Here is a 19,787-nt window from a genome sequence, read left to right as displayed (position 1 = left end):
ATGGATGCTGATCTTTTATGTGACTGCTGCCTGGGGAACACAGATAGTACCTCAGGGTGTGCAGCTATTATGACCAACTTCAGACAAAGAAAGTAAGCTATAAGTACCTGCAAGAACAGCAAATATAATTTGAAGCATTCTTGTTAAACAAAACTACTAGTTACATTTGCACAAAAAACACAGCCAGTGATTTGAACTGAGACACACACAGACTAGGGCTGTATTCATAAAATCAATATGGCAATATATCATCATATGTTCCTTGCAAATACATGTATGGATGCAGATGTTACAGAATCCATATGGCTGCAAAGCTGTGAAGACAGTTTTGAAAGACAACTGACCTTTGGTGCAGTTCACAATAAAACCAAAGCCATAGCTCTCTGGGATTAAAATGTTTTAATGCTAGTATCTCTGAGGACCTGAATTGAAGTTTTTGAAGTTGTAGGACCCTTAAAATGCCTCTGCTGTTGTTCTCAACAATACAGAACAGCTGTGGTATTGAATTCTGTGTAGAACATGGTCATTATCAAAAATCGAATGATATCACGATATACATCGTATCGTGGCCTCAGTATCGTTATACGTATCGTGGGATTGTGAAAAATACCCAGCCCTAACACAACCTCAGGCTTGCAGACATGCTTATACACAGCAGGGGATCATTTGGGGAGCAGCATGTTAGTGGGGGGTAGAGCTATAGTAAATATTACAAGGGTAATTTTTTTTTTCTTGTTTTGCTGATGTCCAAAATGTCCATCTTTCATAAATTCAATAGTTTATGTATGAGTTGAAGTGGCCCTTCAGCAGCTTTTTCCCACAACACACTACTTCAGAAGTGTTTGCTGTGACAAGCTCAAGAACAAGAGTCAACTGTCCAAATAATCCAACCACACTGCTTCATTCAGTCCTAAAAAGACAAAAAGATTCTCACAAGGATGTATTTTGGTTTGGTATTCTACACACACTGACTTGACTCCACACACACACACGTCATGAGTGGTATATATCTCATCAGCATTGGTATGTTTGAACAAGGTGAAAGGGGACAGTGATGAAGTCATAGATAGGTTAATCCAATAGACAAGATAGTTAGAGGGGCAAAGTCATGCCATATAGATCAAGTACACAGCACATATTTCTACACTCCTTAAACTCCCTCTGAACTCAGACTGTGCTGTCAGACAAAATTCCGCCAGGAGGGTTAGTATTTCAAAGTTACTGGTGTAATGAAGTCAAGGGCATACATTAATATAAGGTCAACACAGACATGCACATACACTAAAATACAGAATTGTGTATTTAGTGTCTTGTGGAAAATTGCACAACTGGTTTCTATTTGTGCCTCATTTTTCTTAATATCCCTAACTAAACCTGTGCATACTTTGTAATACCTCTCTCAATACTTGCTTCATTTCCATCTATTTTGGTCTTTTATTTCCAAAGGCTGATAAAGAGCTTACATTTCCAGTACTGTATAACTTTGACAGCTTATCACTTCTCCAGTGTACTGCCTGGATGCTAGAGTAGACGAACTGCACAAATGTGTTTTTCTTTTTTTCCATCAAGACCATGACTATTAGGTGTGCAACTAAATTGAGTTAACTAAAGACTATTTTACAATAAACATTACATTTTTCAAAACAAAAGCCAAACAAGACAGCATAAGTAGATGCCAGCATATATTTAACATTTTAGTCACTGAAATGACTGAAACAATGTATTGATCATTTAAAAAGTGGGCTACTATTATTTAATCTTAATTGACTAGGTTATTTATCGCAGACCTTAACTTTCAAAGAGTAATAGCCTCTTGCAAATCCTTATTACACATACTATTTGGTTCATAACGTGGTACTAATAATAAAAAAAGTTATCCATTAATAAAGAAAGGAATGAAAAAAGAGAAACTGAAAAGACAGTTCTATTGTGTAACCACATGTTTTCAGCGAGACAAAAACTAACAGGGTTGCTTTGGAGAGTGTATTTTGTAAACTCTGAAATTAAGCATGCGTTCATGTTTGTGTGGAGGAATTGTTTACCCTGGCTCACACGTGTGTGTTTTGTGCATCCTCTGGTTACTGTTTGTCTTTGTGTTCAATATCAGTTTTCAGCCGTTGCTAGATGTGGCCAAGGAGTTCAATTACGCAACAGCTTGACTGGCTGATGACAAGCATCACTTCGGGTGACTCTTACTGCTCTGCTCCCAGACTCACCTCTTTGGACTACATGAGCTAACAGCCAGGTAGATACTGCATGATGTCATCACAACTAAGTCACCCTGAGAAAATTCAATGTGTCAAGAGTGCCACACCTTGCAAAAGAAAATTGAGCTCATTAATTTCACACGCACACACACATCTAATAGTTTTGTTTTTTTTTAACAGCCACCAGGTTCTGGTTGAACATTTAGATCAGTATTTATGGCCTTTTGCGATTGTAATATCTCAGGAGGACAGTATAATTATGGGTTTATAATGTCAGTGTTTGTTGAAAAAATTGGGAGAGTCAGTTTTTTACTCATGTGTTGACAATTAATTTGACTGGTCACACTGGGCGGCTGGTGAACAGCTTTATAGGGGTTAAAGGTAATAACAGGTATAAGGGCAGTAAGTTACTTTGTAGCTTCACTTAAATAAGATAAGATAAGATAAGATAAGATATACTTTATTCATCCCAGCAGGGAAATGTAGGTGTTCCAGCATACATACAAACACACAACACATATATACATACATATCTCACCCATACAAAAAAAACATGAGCCCACAATACAGTTTGATATATGATATATGCAACTCAGGCTAAAGTTTAAAAGAAAACTTTCCGAGGAAGAAATGTAACCATCTTTAAAGTTAGATTCAACACTTTTGAACCCAAGTAAACAAACGGATCATGAATACAACTGTGGGATACTCACAAATTTCTTTTTCCCATCTCCATCCTCATAGTTCTTCTTCGCTTTCTTGTCCTTCTTTGGACCAGCAGCTGAAGCAGAGTTCCCTGTGTGGGGATCCATAGTTGTAAACTAATCCGTTTTCCTCGAGCAGCGTGTCAAACTAAACCTGTGTGGCGGTAAAAGTCCCCGGTAAAACAAAAGCTGCAGTACTCGGACAGGCGTTTCCTTTAGCTTGCGAAAGTAACAACAGTTAATTCCCTTGGGCCTGCGCTACTGCTGTGGCTAACTAGCCACAATTAGCACAGTGTTGCTAATGATTTGGTAGAGAGCCAAACAGGGAGCGAAACCCTCGCTAAACTCGCCTGTCTGTTATGACTGAAGGAGGGAAATTCAAAGCACAAAACGTAGGTCCTCACGACGAAAAGTTCAAAAACAACCTGTTGCTTTTAAGGAAAATGCCCATTTGGACTTTTGTCTTCTACTACCCGCGAGTCACAAGAATCGAAGCTTTATCCATGTGAATTAGGTTACAAGTCCGAAAAGTAAACGATACCAACTGTGTGCTAAGGTTAGCTCAGCTAGGCTAACTTGTCAGGCTATAGTTTGTGTAGTCCCGAGAAGAGAAAAGAAGTTCGCCGTCCCCACTTCCACATGCAGTTTTCGGCGACAACACGGTGGGCGAGTTGGTGTTACGGATGACTATGACCTGCGTATCCTCTCAAATTAGTTTCCATGATTCTTACGAGTTTAGTAAACTTTTTTAACCCCTGAGTGACAGCAGAGAAAGCTCGGGTCTATAGCGGGGGGGTAGAGGAGTCTTCCTGTTCTTCTGACAGTCCGGACAGAGCGAGGTGGGGGAGGAGCCTGCGCGCGCGCTCTGTTGTTACACCTGAGAGGATTTGATCGAGACGCTGTCAGCACTCAGCTTCAGGAGTGTCTGTGCTTCCACAACATCATCAGTGTCTGTCTTTAGTTTAATTTTACAAACAGTGATGTAACCCTGCTGTGTCATTATTCCGTTTTTTTTCTTTTAATTCCACTATAAAGGGAAGAAAAATAGTTGGATGATCTGTTGGAAATTAAATGAGGAGAGTAGTGTAACCAGGCAGCGAAATTCAACAGTAGCCAATTAGGTTAATTTACTTTACTTTAATTTACAATTTAAATAGAGAATACGGTTCAGGGGCATTAGGAGAAAGAGTTTCAATCTGAAGAATCGCCAACTCTTCCTCTCCCATTTTCTGATGTGCATTAAGCATTTTTCAAATGAAGAACAGCCTGCAATAGATTCGTGTGATCAGTCGTGCAGCTTATGCCACTATTTATGTGTAGAGATACAACATTACAAAGATCTTCTATGACACATGCACATTCCTGTTTCGTTGACTTCTACATTTGGATTGAGCAGAAAACGTTCACCCTCAGGCTCCAAGTTCACATCTCGATATTAGACAAGACATTATTTTCATTTTAGAAGTCCGAAAATATTTTTTATTATTTAGAAAAGTCCCAAAAGTGCAAATGTTGCACATCATCCGAATCATTATTATAGGCTGCATGTGATGAATGCTCACATGTGTTTGTCTGTCATAACTCCCCTCCTTGTAAAGAACAAGAAGTGCTTCACTCTGGTGTTTGATATGCTATTTTATTAAGGTGATTCATGGGATGTTACAACATGTGGCTTAGGCACTCTGTATGCTTTGACCGTGCAAACAAATAATCAGACACGGGGCGCCACCAAGCGGTGGCATGCAGACCCAATGTTGCATGACAAAACTTAATTTACCAGTAAGAAACAACTGTGTTGTATTCTTCTGTAATTTGTTCTCTTACTTTTAAAAGACTTCTGTGAATATAGGTATTTGCTGACTAATTAAAAATGCACAATGTAAAGACGGTATTGGCCAGTCATGATTTGACCCACCCTGCAGGCAGATGTGACGCCTCTCATCCTGAAAATAATTTTAAATAATCACCACAGATGGCGACGACATCGCCCTAGTGGAACTTAACCCCTTGTTTGAAACATTTAGGTGCACCAATTGAAATTCACAGGAATTCTTAGACTCTTACATGCGCACAAGAATGCCCACATACGCAGACATAAGGATTACAGAGATAGGCTCGTCTATCTGTCTCGGTATGTGAGAGATGTTTCCAACAACAAGATTGGGGAGGATTTGCGTATAACCGGTGGTACTGGGACTGACTACAGTTACAGTTTATCGCACAGGACTCTTCATAAAACTCGAGTCTTTAGTCTCCGGGATATTGGCGCCATAAATAGTGGGGGAGAGGTTAATTAAAAGTAAAAGTGCAGGATAAGGCCCCCGGCCCAGTGGCACTCATAAAAACTACCTGTTCGGCGCGCACCAAATGATTAACAGTTGACATCAGCAGCTGCAGCACCGCTATTCATGAATAGGGGTGGACAGATATAGAAAAAAAAAGACTTCCGAGTACATTTGAAAATCTTTATGAGACGATATAGGCCTGCAGTCTATTGTTTAAGCACTTTACAATGGTGGACAAGACAACTAATTCACAGCCTACAAAATGCAGAAATTACTGTAGGCTCCTCTCTATGTTAACATAGATGACCTTCAGGGTACAGAAAAACAGATTCTTCTTAGAGTGAAATATTACGACTTTAGGAACAATCTCCAAGTTTCAGGTCAAATCTGTAAGAAACTACTAAAACATGGTTGGGAGTTAATACCACAGAGGAAATAAACCATTTATTTATAGGATGCAGTGCCATGGCATGGGGTGATGAATTGTTTCACATTCTACTTATCAATTGCAACAAAAAAAAACTTACATTAGGGGAAAAAAAATGCATTTGTACTGTTTTCTTTCTACACAAAAGTAGGCCAATGCCCGCCTTACATCTCCTAAAATGCCTCCATATTGACTGAAGTGATATTTTTTGGGAGGGGGCTGTGGACCTTTGAAGGGAAATTGGGCCAAATGATGTAATTCTGGGTACTGACTAATGATTTTAGGTTCTGTTGGGATTTCCATGACAGCATCCAAGGTGTCCAAGAAAGCTCTCAAAGGCAACAGATTCATGTCTTGTACGTGTAGCAGAAGAAGCAGTTCCGGGGGAACAGTTTGTCCTGAAACCCACCACAGGAGTGTGCCTATACCCCATAGTCCCAGAGGTTAATCCTGGTGGTCTTGCCTACTTGTAGGAGGTCCGGGCCTCTCTCAGTGACCTGTCATATGGCATGGAGGCGAAGAAAGAGTTCCGGAGCTGGCAGTTGATGAAGAACACAATGAGCAGCACTAAGAGGAAAAGCAGCAGGCACATGACTATATAGGTGATCAAGTCCGGTTTGTGGAGCTCGCCCTCCCGGAGCCCCCCTCCCCCCCGCGCCGTGGTGGGTCTCAGAAGGGCGGCCACGCTCACAGAGCCGCCGTGGGAGGCGTTCAGGGAGGCGGGGGCGTGCGTGGAGGACTGGGCCATGAGCACCAGGTCGAAATCTGAGGAGTCGGTGGAGTTGAGGAGGATCTGCCTCAGCATCGCGCACAGCAGGCTCACCGGTTGCGTGGGTCGGCTGCAGAATGAAAAGACACGGAGAAGGTTATGTATACTGACAGCGTGTTACTGGTTCAGTTTGGGGGGAAACTGATGAACAAGAACCAGGAGAGGTTCCACTGGGAAACATTTTAGGATCAGGCTTTAAGAGTATGCATTATCACATCACGCGGATGTCTGACAAGGTCAATGAGAAACTCCAGTGTCACCGATAACGTGTACCCATACTGTGCGTGCCTGTCATGCAGTAGAAATTCCCTCATAGAAAATGAAACAAGAAGACTTTGGTCACTGGCTACAAACTATAGATTCCTGTAATTGGACCTTGAGATTTTGCTCTTTGTGGAGCCTCACGTCAACGTTAAAAAAAACCAATGCACATAGTTTGAGTTGAAGAAATGACTTACTTTGGTGTGCGCTGCGAAGGTTTCCGCAGGTGAGCTGGAGAAGACACAATCCCGGCTCTGCATTCCTCAGCGCCCCTAGCTCTGTCCTCTCAAGCCCCGAGGACGCGCTGTGGAGCAGCGGCGGGTCGGTATCCCCGAATCTGAGCCTACAGACCATTCGTCGCGTTGTGGGATATTAACGCAGTGTCTCCTGACACACTACACCCACCCGGCCAAACACATGCGTGAGCCCGGATCAGAGTACCAGTGAAAGAACCAAATTCCACTTGTTGGCGTTTAAATCCAGATCGTCCTGCCCACAACACCGGCTGTGTTTGTAGCCTTCTGTTGCGATATCCAGATGACTTTAAGGTCTGTCAGAGGTGGTGAAGTTTGACAACGATCGCTGGTGCGCACACATGTCCTCTCGTGCGTCGTGGTGCGCAGCAACTAAAGCAAGATCGCCTTTCCCTGTGCGTACAGGGCGCAGCTATGGTGGTTCTTTTATCCGGAAGAGGGTCGATACGCGCTAGTGAGATGCTACCAGCAGCCTGCCCGCGTGGGACTATTGATCCAGTGTGACTAAAAGGAGACGAAAGGATGGATTAATGGAGGACAAAACACGGCAGCACCTCGGGTCTTAAACGACTTCCAATTGTGTCCTGGATTGCGTGCGTATCACGGAGCAAAGGGAAGAGAGAGAGAGGGAGAGAGAGAGAGAGAGCGTTGCAGATCAGGAGAGGGGAAGGAGGGCGCTGGAGGCACGTCAAAGGACAGATATGTGTAAAGGGAGAGTCACAAGAGAATCTCCTATCTATCTATCTATCTATCTATCTATCTATCTATATATCTTTCTTTCTTTCTTTCTTTCAAAGAAATGACTCATTCACTCATTCAAATAAGCCATTTCAGGGCCAAAGTGGGGAATGTATCACACTGGGGTGAGCAGAAAACAGGAAAACGGTGTGAGATTGGTGAGTGTGTGTAAGAAACTCAGGTGATACATTTAACATTTTAGAGAAAGTTTATCAGGTGGCCCATGTCTGGGTGTAAGTGTCTGACTTATTCCAAGTGCTGCAGATCCTCTTCTTAAAGAAAACAAATATATACAAAATAACTAAAAACCGTTTACCTAAAATATCTGACTTTAGTGTGTGTGTGTGTGTGTGTGTGTGTGTGTGTGTGTGTGTGTGTGTGTGTGTGTGTGTGTGTGTGTGTGTGTGTGTGTGTGTGTACACAGAACATTGTATTGTGTTTGCTCTCTGTGAAATAGCTTTGACATTGGTGCTTGACACTAAAAAGAAGCTGCTAAAGATGGAGACTGGAAGCCAGTTTGCTCTGACATGATAGTTCGGACATGAGCGTGCATACAAAAGGACTAGACCCTAAAAGCTTTGCCGGTCTGTTTCATATTCATCTGCACCTGTTCTGTCACAATAGAGAGGCTGGCAGGCTTACAGAACAAGGACAGAGGGACACACACACACACACACACACTCACTCACTCACTAACGCAGACTGCAGCAAAAATACAACAAACATCCGCAAATTGGGAAAGTGACTTTGATGCTACATGCACAAACACAAACAGACAATAAACGGTTGAGGCAAACTAGTCCCCAAATAAAAAAGACAAATGGCTAGCAGCATTCTGGTGTCCCACATCAACTTAGTTTTCGACAATAAAAAGGCTAAAAGTGGACCAGAGTTTGGGGAAATGTGCAATGTCTCATGGGAAATCTAAACCTAGCCAAAGGCCTTGTTTACATACATGGGGGACAGCAATAATTGTGACGGTTAAGGAGATTAGCGTTTATTATTGCTTTTTTGGGGTCTGCACTGCTTTGCTTACAGGCTTGCTGTTATCCTCATCCCCATCTCACACATACATTTACACAAATACACACATGCAAGACCAGCAAAATGAAAAACTCCTAACACAAAGCAAATCTGACCCATTTTGCCAAAAATCTGTTTGACTGCCATCAAGCGGTGATTACTTGCAAAACTCCTCTGTGACCTACCTCACACATCATAACCGGGAAAGGTGGTTAAGTTAAAAGGAAGAAGAAAAAGGAAGGGTGTGATATATAGGCCTATATGTTGACTGGTGCTTTGCTCTGTGACCAATTGTGAGAGTTATCTCTTTTTTTTTCCATTAGCTGTAACCCACAGCGATGACATTTTGATGAGGGAATTGTAATTCTGCTCCACCATATATAGTCTCTATTAAGGGTCAGAACCAGAAGCATCAATGGTGTCGAGGAATTTTGTCACATAAGTCAATGGCCTCTTTTATTCGTTGTTCTTTTTTAAGGGTCATTCACTAACATATCAACAGGAGCCAAACATACACATCCCTGGTTATTTCTCCCAATTACCTTCCTTTGGGTCCTATTTTTGTGTCGGCTTTGCTTCTCTAATTATCTCACGACTCTTCCATGTTTTCTGTGTTGTCGCCTGTTACTCTCTCTACTGCTCATGTCTTTTTTCTTCCCTTCTTTTCCCTCTTCTTTCTCTACTTTATTTTTTTAATCCTTTTAATCCATTAAAAAAAAATAAAAAATGAAAAACTCATCCTGGAAGCGCTGGACACTCGACTTGAGATAAACAAGAAACGTTTTTGGATTCATGCTCTTATTCTTCGTTTTTTTTTTTTTCTGGGTTGATAATACAGTTCTACGATTCAGTTTCATGTGTGTTTCACAAGATGATAAAAAAAAGAGAGCTGCTTTGAAGAAGCTTAATTTTCCTGCTGATGAGACATAACCAAAGCAAATGGCAGACCATGCAAGTCAACAGGGATTATGTATGTGTAGCCTACACACATTATCCTATCCACATGACTCTCTCTCTCTATGTCATTTACACACACACACACACACACACACACACACACACACACACACACACACACACACACACACACACACACACACACACACACTCACACACTCACACACACACACACTCACACACACACACACACACACAAACACGCACACACACACACACATGATGATAAAAACACACATAAAAGCACTGCTCTGCACTGTCAGCTAACTGGAGAATTGGGTCTCCTGAGTTGTTGATATTATATTACTCTCATTTTCTTTACTTCCATTGGGGAAAGCATCAAGGTTTTGAAATGTTTCCTTAAAAAAACTCAAAGTCATGTTTTACTTCATTTAGTTTCAGACGGCTCACATTATATCAGGTGAAGTGAGAGTGAAGGAAAGAGCACAAACAGAAGAGGAGGCAATCTGCGAAAGTGCCCTCCTTAACTTTTATTCATAATTCCTTATAGAGACAATATTACTTGAGTCTACAGAATTTTGTTTATTTTTGTTTCATGAAAGACTCATATTGTTTTGCTGCTTTGCTCGGCTTGGGCTCCACAGAGCAGTGGAGTCATTCTCTGCACAGGCAGGAGTCCAACAGCCACCGAATATACTGTCTGTGGAGTCTATCGCTCTCTGCTTTTCACTGCTGCACTGGCAGGCTGGCTCATGAAACAATGTTAACAAAGCTCTACAAAGCATTCATGATCAATAACTTGAAACAATGATACAATCTGCTCATTCTTGCTAGGACAGACATGCAAACAAAGACAGACAGACAGATAGCATGTGACAACATCAGCGACAGACTCTAGATTACAGTACACAAATGCCAGAGGGAGACACACAATGAGCATACTGAGATTCATGTTCTCACATGCACACACACGCACGCACGCACGCGCACGCACACACATACACACGCACGCACGCACGCACGCACGCACGCACGTACACACACACACACACATACAGTGGAGATATTTGACAAGCACAAACCACACATGGTTCCTTATATACACAGAGGCAGACAGAGACAAAGAGAGAACACATGCATTCAGACTTATCCACACATAATACACATGCATCAACACACTCCTACACAGGCAAGCAGAAGCCACACACACTTAAACATTATGATCACTTAAGGCTGCAAAAGCAGCTATTGGACTCCTTTATCCTTTCTGTCAATACAATTCCATTTACTGAAGTGACTGATTTCTAGAATCTCAAACATACAAAAACCAAGACACAAAAATGTCTCCCCTCTCTGATTTTCTTTAATTGTCTACATTTTCTTCTAACAACCTCTTCTTTAACCTCCACAATAAAAAACAGGCGGCAAAATAAGATTTCTCCCTGGCAGCGCATCAAACGCCCCCATTGGCAGTAATCAGACGCTCTACAATTAGTCACTTGATTATCTCGCCAGAACACCAAATGCTGCTCATCTCAGGAAGGGATAAAAGGAGAGGCATTTACTGACTCTCGCAGGAAAAATGACAAACGGATACTCTAAATGGGCAGCAGCACACACACACACACACACACACACACACAGAACTACTGCACATACATTATCTATGTAGGTTTATTCTTTGAGGCCAAACATATTCGACTCTGCAGGTAAGCATTTCTCTGAAATTTAAAGTGAAATTAGAGTAAATTATCTTAATCCAACAGGTATATTCATGTTTTTTTTCACATTCATTTTCAGTATAATACAGGTTAAAATTAATGTGCTAATAAGCTTTAAATTATAGTAACACACATCAATGGATAAACATTTGTACTTTTTGTATTTAACAGTGAAATTGGAGCCAAATTTACATAATCAAACAAGTGAATTCATGTTTTTTGTGTGTTTTTCTTTTAAAGTGAAAATAAAGTAAAATTAATCTCAAGTAGATTTATGCTTTACTGAATATCATTTTAAGGTTTACAGTAAATCAATGTGAAATCGACAATCCTACATTTAAATTCATCTATTGCTTTGTTTGTTTGTTTGCATTTTTTTGAAGTCGACAGTGAAATTAGAGTAAAATGAACTCACCCTGACAAGATCATTATTTTTTTGCATACTTAATAAACCAGTAAAACTAAATTTCTCAAACACATGCTGTTGTTTTTTACTCTATTATATCGCAGTATGGCATCAAGAAGCCTGCACACAGCATAGCCTCAGATCTCAGTACAGGTCAGGTGGCTCTCAGCTCCATAGCAAACCAATCTACAGAGGGCCACTGGGGAATGATCTTGAGGACACTAAACAAACAACAAGAGAGGAGCAAAGATGCTGAGACTTAGGTTTCTTCTCTCTTACCTGGTTTTTCATCAGCAATTCAAATGTGCATCATTTCAGGGTGCTTGTGTTCAGGAACAGTGGAGAAGGTTATGAGAGGGAGGGAAGGGTGTGAAGGGGTGCCTGGGGTAAGTGGGTGCTTGTTTTAGTCATGCAGTAGAGCAGAGTCACATCTGAGAAGCCTGAGACACTCAAAACATGAAGAAATGGATGGAGAGGGAGGGCAGGGGGAGGGGGAGGAGGAGGTGGAGGCGGAGGGAAACTAAACAAATCAAGTGGGAAATAACAGAAGCAGTGTTCCCTGCAAGTCATAATCTTTGATCCCCCATGAGAATGTGAGTGTTGTACTCGGAGTCTGTGTGAGGAGGGAGAAAGGGAAGACAGAGAAAAACAGAAAAAACAGCTAGATAATGAGAAAAGTCCAGTTTCCAGGGTCGCTAAGGTCAAGTCCACCTGTGATTCAATCAAAATTTGTTACAGAAAGCAGAGGAAACAAATAGACATGTGACATGTAAAATAAAAGCTTAGCAACAACAAGCAGAAAAAGAAGAAGAAAAAATTGCGAGAGATTGAGAACCAAACATGTAATCGGGAGGTGAGTGAGTGAGAGACGCTGAATCCAGCGCAAAACAAAGAGGCAAAACAAAGTCAAAGTGAGTCAGAAGATGGATGTTGGTGCTACAGCTATGGCTAAGCCATAAAAGGGAAACTATGTCGTAGGTACATAAATAAAGTGAGGGGAAATGTTGCTGTATATGACAAACAGCAGTGCTGGGATTGTTATAAACATCACTTCCTCTCTATGTCTCTAACACTCACACTCTTTTGACTGAATGTGAAGGGGAGACCGTCTGCAATCCAGGGAATGCTATATTGTTCAACATCCATTATTCACTTTTGTCAGTGATACTGAGATAAAGATAAGAAAGTGGGTATGACGGCTACTCTGAGGATAAAAACGCTGTTAGTACCGAAGCAATGAGAAATACCTCATGGAGGATGATGCTGAGGAGGATGAATAGGATGAATGCTGTTTCCCTAAGCTGTAATGATGCAGAAGGCTGAAGTTGAGAGGATGAAGATGATACACTTAGCCATAAAAAAAGTTATTTCGATTTATTTATCTCAGTTTCCGTGTATATGTACATTAGGATGGATTTTGCCTGGATTTTTCTCGGCTATTTTATGATATGTTATATTTTAAGTGTTCCTTACACAGTGTTGGATGTTTCTTACAGTGTTAAAGTAACAATGTTCAGGTTTAATTCTTCCTCATGTCTATTGGTGATGCCTGTAACATCTCAGAACCAAACTGGTGAACCAAACTTTTATGTACATCGCAGCAGCTACGCTTCTTTCCACAGTAACCTTTATATTTAATGATCAACCTTTAAAATGGACTTAAGATGACTTCTGAAGATGTAGATTTTGAGTGTTACCAAAACAGTAATTCACACTAAAGGAGAATTTGAGAGCAGACTATCCTAAACCCCAGGGAAGAAATCCATCCCACAGTTTAAAGTTAACACAAATTTGAGATGGAACTATGAAGTCCCCTAGGTTCTGTACATCACTATCTTTTATTCCAAGAAGCATTAAGCTACTTCATAATGCAGCTCTATGATCTATTCTGAACAACCTCCAAACAAGGCTAGAAGGAAACCACATCTTTCACAGTACAGAAAACAACAACTGTGTTTTTCTTTTTGATTTCATGACAGTTTTGATGGAATGATGATGATGCATCTTTCTGACAGCTGCACACCCAACACATTTATCATTTGTGTGTGTGCGCTTTCACACAGTCCACTAGCCGTTGTGAGTGCACTCGTCAGTGCAACCTCGAGGGTCGGCTGAGCCACCTAGAGGGCTTGTCGGGGAGTCGTCATATCAATCCTTCCATCCATCTTAAACCAGCGGGTCGTGGCTTTGAAGAATTGGTAAACACTGGACAAGTCTTTTCTTCTAATAGCTCCTACATAGCCCCTTCCCACTCTGCTCCATCAGACCTCTGGCTGCTTCAGAAATTAGATATTGGCATTTCACCAACAGTGGGGTCTCTTAAAAAAGTCTCTGTGTTACGGATATGTGATGTTTTACAGTGTGCCATGTCAAATAAGAAAAAAGGAGTTCAAGAAAATTCTTATGACTTTGATAGAGGTTGTATTTTTGGTGATAAATGGCTATAATATAAGATTGTGATTGCTTAGACAATAGTCCACTGGTTTGTTTAAGAGGTTTGTTCTGATAAGGTCCTTTCAGAGAGCCTCTTCTAATGAGATACTGTGATGTGAGACTGAGCTGGAATATGGAGGGGATTGATGACACGGATGGGAGCTGAGAGTGTGTGTGTGAGTATGTGCGACGAATAATGAATGACACACACGCATAGTGTGAAAGCAAAAGCCACAAAGAGAGTTTTGAGTGTAGCCCTGCTTGTGTGCTAATGTCTCCATTAATATATGATTAAAACCTCTTTTTTGTTTGTGTGCTAACGAGTCGGCATCCATGGTTTAAATGTGTGTTTTTGACTGACAGCCTGCCGTGTGTGCGTGTGTGCATGCCTAAGTGAGTACTCACACCTCAATAAGTGTGAAATTTGTGTAGATTTCTGGAAGAGAAGCTGTTTGAGCCCACATATGTGTGCCGAAGCTTCTAATATTATACCACGAGGGCTAAGCTGCTATTTATGTGTGTTTATAAAAGCAAGCAAGCATATTCTTTAAATATGTGTGAGCCTGCTGCTAAGTTTGTCTCCTGAGGGGGCTTCCAGGCAGTAGGCGGGAGTCTAATCTCTCCTTCAAAATCCCTGGAATCCTAGTCTTTCATAAGGCAGGAGGTCACAACGCTCACTGCTCTGCTCAGAAAGACAGAGGAAGAGGAAGACAGATGGAGAAGGCATGGACAAGGAGAGGGAGAGAGTGTGAGAGAGAGAGAGGGAGAGAGAGAGGGAGGGGGGTATATTATTTAGAAGTGAGGAAAAAAACCTAGTAACTCACATTGACAGAGTGTGTTCTTGGTAAACAGCCTGGAGGGCAAAACCCATATCAGAAGTTTGAGGCAGAGCACTGAAGGAAATTAGAGAATAGAATTTCCTGTGAATTCCCAAAAGCACATGTCCCTCTGACCAGCTCAGTTGCAATGGAGTTAAACAGTAACAGTGTTGACTGCTTTTCTGGACTTAAACTAAGCCTTTTTTTTCTTTTCAGGCAGTGTTTTGGCATTTCTGCTTTATTGGCCTGCATATATAGAGCAGCAGTGAGTAAAGAGACAGATAAGACAGGAGGAGGAAACAGATATAAAGGATGTGACAATGGTTATAAAACACAACTCAACAGCATGTGGAGGAAAGGACGCTCGCCTGATTCTTAAGATAAATATGAAGACACTTATTGCAGGCTAAAGGCTGAACCTAGCAAAGGAAAATGATGTAATGCACCACCTACGTCTTTAACCCTAACAAAGGAGAAGACTGCATCAAGTTTTGAACAGTGTAAAGGTAACATGACTTCTTGTAAAAAAAAGAAAAAGAAACTGTGTGAATAACAGCCTGAACATTGCAAAAGAGAGAGTGGCAGATGAATGATGTGGACTTACTGAGCTCTATTTAATGTCTGGACGTACTGTATAGTTTGTTGGAGGGAAGTGAATGTTTACAAAGCTGCGTTAAAGCTTTCAGGATGTCTCTGTAATGCCATCTATGTAAGCACAGCGAACACACTCACACACACAAACACGCACGCACGCACACACACACACACACACACACACACACACACAGACATGTCCTTGTCAGTTCTTTAGGGTCCTCACAGAAGAGCACATTCCAGCCTAGCCTAGCTGCTTATATCTGAACTGCTGAGCGCTGACTCATCCAGAATTATGATTTAGGTAGGGTTAAGCGTTAATATTTACAAATTCTCATTTGTAAATTTGTAGGGTCAGTCACTGGCAGTGGAGCGTTTGCACTGTGCAGAAAACCAGAATGTCAGTATTTCATTTTCTTTACAGTAAGTTTCAGTCTAGATTTTTGTTGTAGTATTTAGAAAACGTTCTCTTGTTCACTTGTAAATCTCTCTGAGACATTGCATGTCTGGCATCAGTTTCATGATGGTTGTTAATGTAAAAAAACAAGTTTTAAAAAAAAACTCAAATAGTCCTTCCTTATGTTCAAGTATCTGATCATTGAATTATCAGAAACTGTGTCCATGTTTCGAGAAATTAAATTAGCATGTTACTGTTTTTTAAGGTGCATGTTGAGGGTTTGTATGTTTCAGTGCTTTTTGGGTGTGAGTTTAAGTAGAAGTTGTGCTGAGCTCTGTGTGAATAGCTTTGAATAGTTAGGACTGAGAAATATGCCTATTATCACTTGCTAAAAGACCCTCTTAGAAAACTGCAATTCACTGTGAATGTTTGTGTGAGTGCTGAGGTTGTGTTACTGAGCCGTGTGTACATAAGTGACATATGGTGCAATGGTCCAGCAGTTTGCAGATAATAATTATTTAAAGAATGTGTACATATTTATGTGTTTATGTTCATACTGTAGTTCAAAGTGAAGGCTACTGAAGACAAACATGTGAAATTTAAACTCATTAACTTTCAAATAACTGCAACAATCAGCACAAACACACAGAACATGAATGATCAAACAAGCAGTTTAGAGGTTACTCTCTTTAATCCAAGGATCAAAAATATGACAATTTTCAATACAAGATTTTGCTTTTATCAATATATTTTTACGTACAAGTTAAAAATACAGTATTTCAGGTATTTTTGTCCTGTAGGAGGTGTGAGTCTTAAAACCTTTTCAGGGACACTCTGGTTCTGCACACAGAAAATGATTAGCTACTCTTTCACTCTCTGAACCACACAGGAAAAACATATACAGAAACGTTTGAGTCGACCTATTCATTTAAACCAAATGCTTGTCTCTGAACAACATCTGTGTATCTGAGACAAAATTCATAAACTTAAAATTGCACCTTATATCCCTTAAAGATGAATTATTTCAACTCTATTTAAAGCCTTCTGATGACAAACATAAACGTCTCTTTAAGAAGAGTGCTTTGGCCAACTACATCCTACGCTCAGGCGTTTAGTTCAGCTTATGATAAACAATGAAAAAAATATATTCATGTTTATAATATATATATATATATATATATATGTTTGTGTGTGTGTGTGTGTGTGTGTGTGTGTGTGTGTGTGTGTGTGTGTGTGTGATATGGAAGTAACTAAATACAGGTTCCTGTAAAGGATAATGATGTTTAGAGAAACATGATCTGATTCATAGGATGTAAAAAGTCAGCCCTCTAAATGTGTTGATCTGTATAATCAACCCCTGCTTATTCTTACCTATGATATTTGATATATTCCATACAATAACAAGATAATACAATCTATCTGATAATCTTTACATTTGGTGTTATCAAAATAGTTTTGTAAGAGAAGGAGGGCATTGTATTATGTGATGTCATTCAAATCCATTGATTTCATTTAAAACACAAAATAGGTCACATTTCTGAAGTCTTAAAATGAAATATGAAACATGATATATCTTCATACCAAGTATGCATCTTAGTAACTTATGAAGCATTCACTCGAGATAGATAATAATATGCATGATCTCTGCTTGATATATTATTAACAATGAGTTTACAGGCAGTTTTTCTGGTAAAAATCCCAGAATAGTCTGCTGCTACATAGAGGACAGTTACAGTGGCTGTAGTTCTATCTTCATCTGTATATAAGCTGTACAAACATCCCTCCTGAAAGCCCATTCACGGGGGAAGTCAAACACAGTCGTTTAGCTGGTGCAGCAATGTGTCAAATAACACTCCAAGAGAAAAGCAAAACCATAAAATGACAACATGCAGCTTCCACAGGAGAATTCCTGTGGAAGCTGAATGGTTTTCTCAGTGTTCATAGAAAAATGATTGTTTTGTTGTTCACACAGTCTAAAATATCTCTTGTATGTTCTCATCTTACCAATGTGTGTTTGCCCCGAAGCCTTCAGACTGAGTAGTTTTCCTGCCTTCATGTTCCCCCTTAAAAGCACTGACCTCCTGCTTTTCCCAGCTGTAAACACAAATCCTGGAGGACGTGTTGCTATTCAGTTGCTATTCTCGAAAAAGTGTTGTGCAAAGATTTTTTTTGTGTGCTGCAGAGGCCCAATAAGCAGGAACATATCCACATAATTTATCCAGGTCTGTTTGTATTGTTTATGGAATTAAAGGGATACTTCACCCATTTGCATCAAGCTTTGTATCATTAGAAACCTGGTAGTATTTCTGAATGGTCATGCATCCCGCCCTCATTTTCCCCCAAAATGGGAAATCTTTGTATTTCTAAGTCTGAAAAGGAGCTTCCGATGACACAGAAATCGTCATTTTGGTCTTTGGAAGCTGTTGTGGTTAGCGGGGTGAAACTACAATGCTAGTTCCTCATATTTTCGACCACTGAAGCTACAGACCAATCACAGATCAGTGGGTGGGAACTCACTCCCAGAATCGAAACTTAACATCCGCCATATTGCTTGGAAGCTATGCTAACAGGCTATATAGAGAAAGCTGATAATGACGAAAAAATATAAATATAGCGGCGAGATGGCTGACGGTGAAGACGAGGAGCCCGGGCCGGCTCGAGCTGGGTTTGGACTGGTATTGTCTGTTTGCCTATGGACATAGAGTCGATTTTCTGCCAGGAATTTCCAAGATACCAATTAATTCTGGAAGAAATCTCAGAATCAGTTGAGGAAATGGCCTTATGTGTTGGAAGTAAATATATCTGTAAAGGTATTTATTACTATATTTCTACTGCTGTATTGTATATTTTGGAGAAACTGTAACGATCAAATTTCCCTCTGGGATTAATAAAGTATTTCTGATTCTGATTCTGAAATAGAGGACCTTAGTGGGGGGAGTTTCATCCACATGACTCAAATAGATACTTTCTGCCTTTTCTTGGTCAAGAAGGCACCAACTTCAAAATTTATTTCACATTTCTACTACATATATGACCCAATGTTAATACAGATTCATGTTTCAACGGGTGAAGTATCCCTTTAAGTTATTCAAAAACGAGTGGTACCGTAAAAGTCTGCATCTTTGTCTATGTGCATTCTGTCTGTTTCCAGTCTGTGGGTTAAACAACATTTCCACATTTCTGGCAGCATGTGTTTGTTTTTTCTTTTTGAGACATGAAGCTGCAAATATGTATGTCTTTTCATGACACAACATGTGTTATGGACACATTCTACATACCGTTTAAATAAATTTCAAATGACGGGACAACGTTAAATATTTGAGCGAGTTTTAATGACATGTTTTCCCCTTTTTCCTGAATCATTGGACTCCTGATCCGAAGTTGTGCATTGTGTTTGGATGTGCATTAATTAGATAGCCTGCTGTATAAAGGGCTGCGCTGTATCTCCACAGGCGTCGTGATTATTTTCCTGACAAAGTCAACACAGAGAAGCAAAGTCAGCCTTTCTGTTATGAAAAACATCGGCAGTTTCATCTGCACATCTTTCTTTTTTCTTTGCCCCCCCCCCCCAACTGTAAATTCTTATAAATAACTACTGACCCTGCTTTTTGCTGCTGCCTTCTCCTGTTGTCACCCTTTTGTTCCTTTTCACCCCCACCCCCTATCTCTCTCTGTCTTGTGAGTCCTGTCAGTGCCTCATGGTGTTCTTGCCAAACTTGTCGCCAAGCTGTTGGATAAGCAGAGCCAGCTCTCCGGCCGCTTGAGATTTTTCCTCCAGGAGCTCGTAGCGGAGGCTGGAAATGTCTTGCTTGATCTCCTTCAGCTCGCCTGC

At 40.6% G+C, this 19,787-nt stretch overlaps 3 protein-coding genes across 4 annotated transcripts in view; all 3 read right to left on the bottom strand.

Annotated features, from left to right (window-relative positions):
* Nucleotides 1-5,225, bottom strand: part of LOC109993034 (protein diaphanous homolog 1) — a 78,477-nt gene extending 73,252 nt beyond the window's left edge. For both annotated transcript variants that reach the window (XM_065958694.1, XM_065958695.1), the window contains exon 1: nucleotides 2,921-5,225. In XM_065958694.1, coding sequence (XP_065814766.1) covers nucleotides 2,921-3,019 — 99 coding nt within the window. In that variant the 5' untranslated portion in view covers nucleotides 3,020-5,225. The remainder of the gene's footprint in view (nucleotides 1-2,920) is intronic.
* Nucleotides 5,226-5,362: 137 nt separating this feature from the next.
* Nucleotides 5,363-7,549, bottom strand: LOC136179943 (small integral membrane protein 32-like). Its single transcript, XM_065958699.1, has 2 exons — nucleotides 6,851-7,549; nucleotides 5,363-6,462 (listed from the first exon to the last, which is right to left on the bottom strand). Exon 2 carries the CDS (start codon nucleotides 6,426-6,428, stop codon nucleotides 6,087-6,089), a length of 342 nt encoding a protein of 113 aa, XP_065814771.1. The 5' UTR covers nucleotides 6,429-6,462; nucleotides 6,851-7,549; the 3' UTR covers nucleotides 5,363-6,086.
* Nucleotides 7,550-17,123: 9,574 nt separating this feature from the next.
* LOC109993025 (short transient receptor potential channel 7) overlaps nucleotides 17,124-19,787 on the bottom strand; it is a 47,623-nt gene continuing 44,959 nt past the window's right edge. Inside the window, exon 12 of the mRNA XM_020645838.3 lies at nucleotides 17,124-19,783. Within this exon, the coding sequence (XP_020501494.1) occupies nucleotides 19,644-19,783 (140 nt within the window). The 3' untranslated portion in view covers nucleotides 17,124-19,643. The remainder of the gene's footprint in view (nucleotides 19,784-19,787) is intronic.

The sequence above is a fragment of the Labrus bergylta genome, chromosome 9 (assembly GCF_963930695.1).
Source record: "Labrus bergylta chromosome 9, fLabBer1.1, whole genome shotgun sequence".
Classification (NCBI taxonomy): domain Eukaryota; kingdom Metazoa; phylum Chordata; class Actinopteri; order Labriformes; family Labridae; genus Labrus; species Labrus bergylta.
This window is presented reverse-complemented; position numbering and strand designations above follow the sequence as displayed.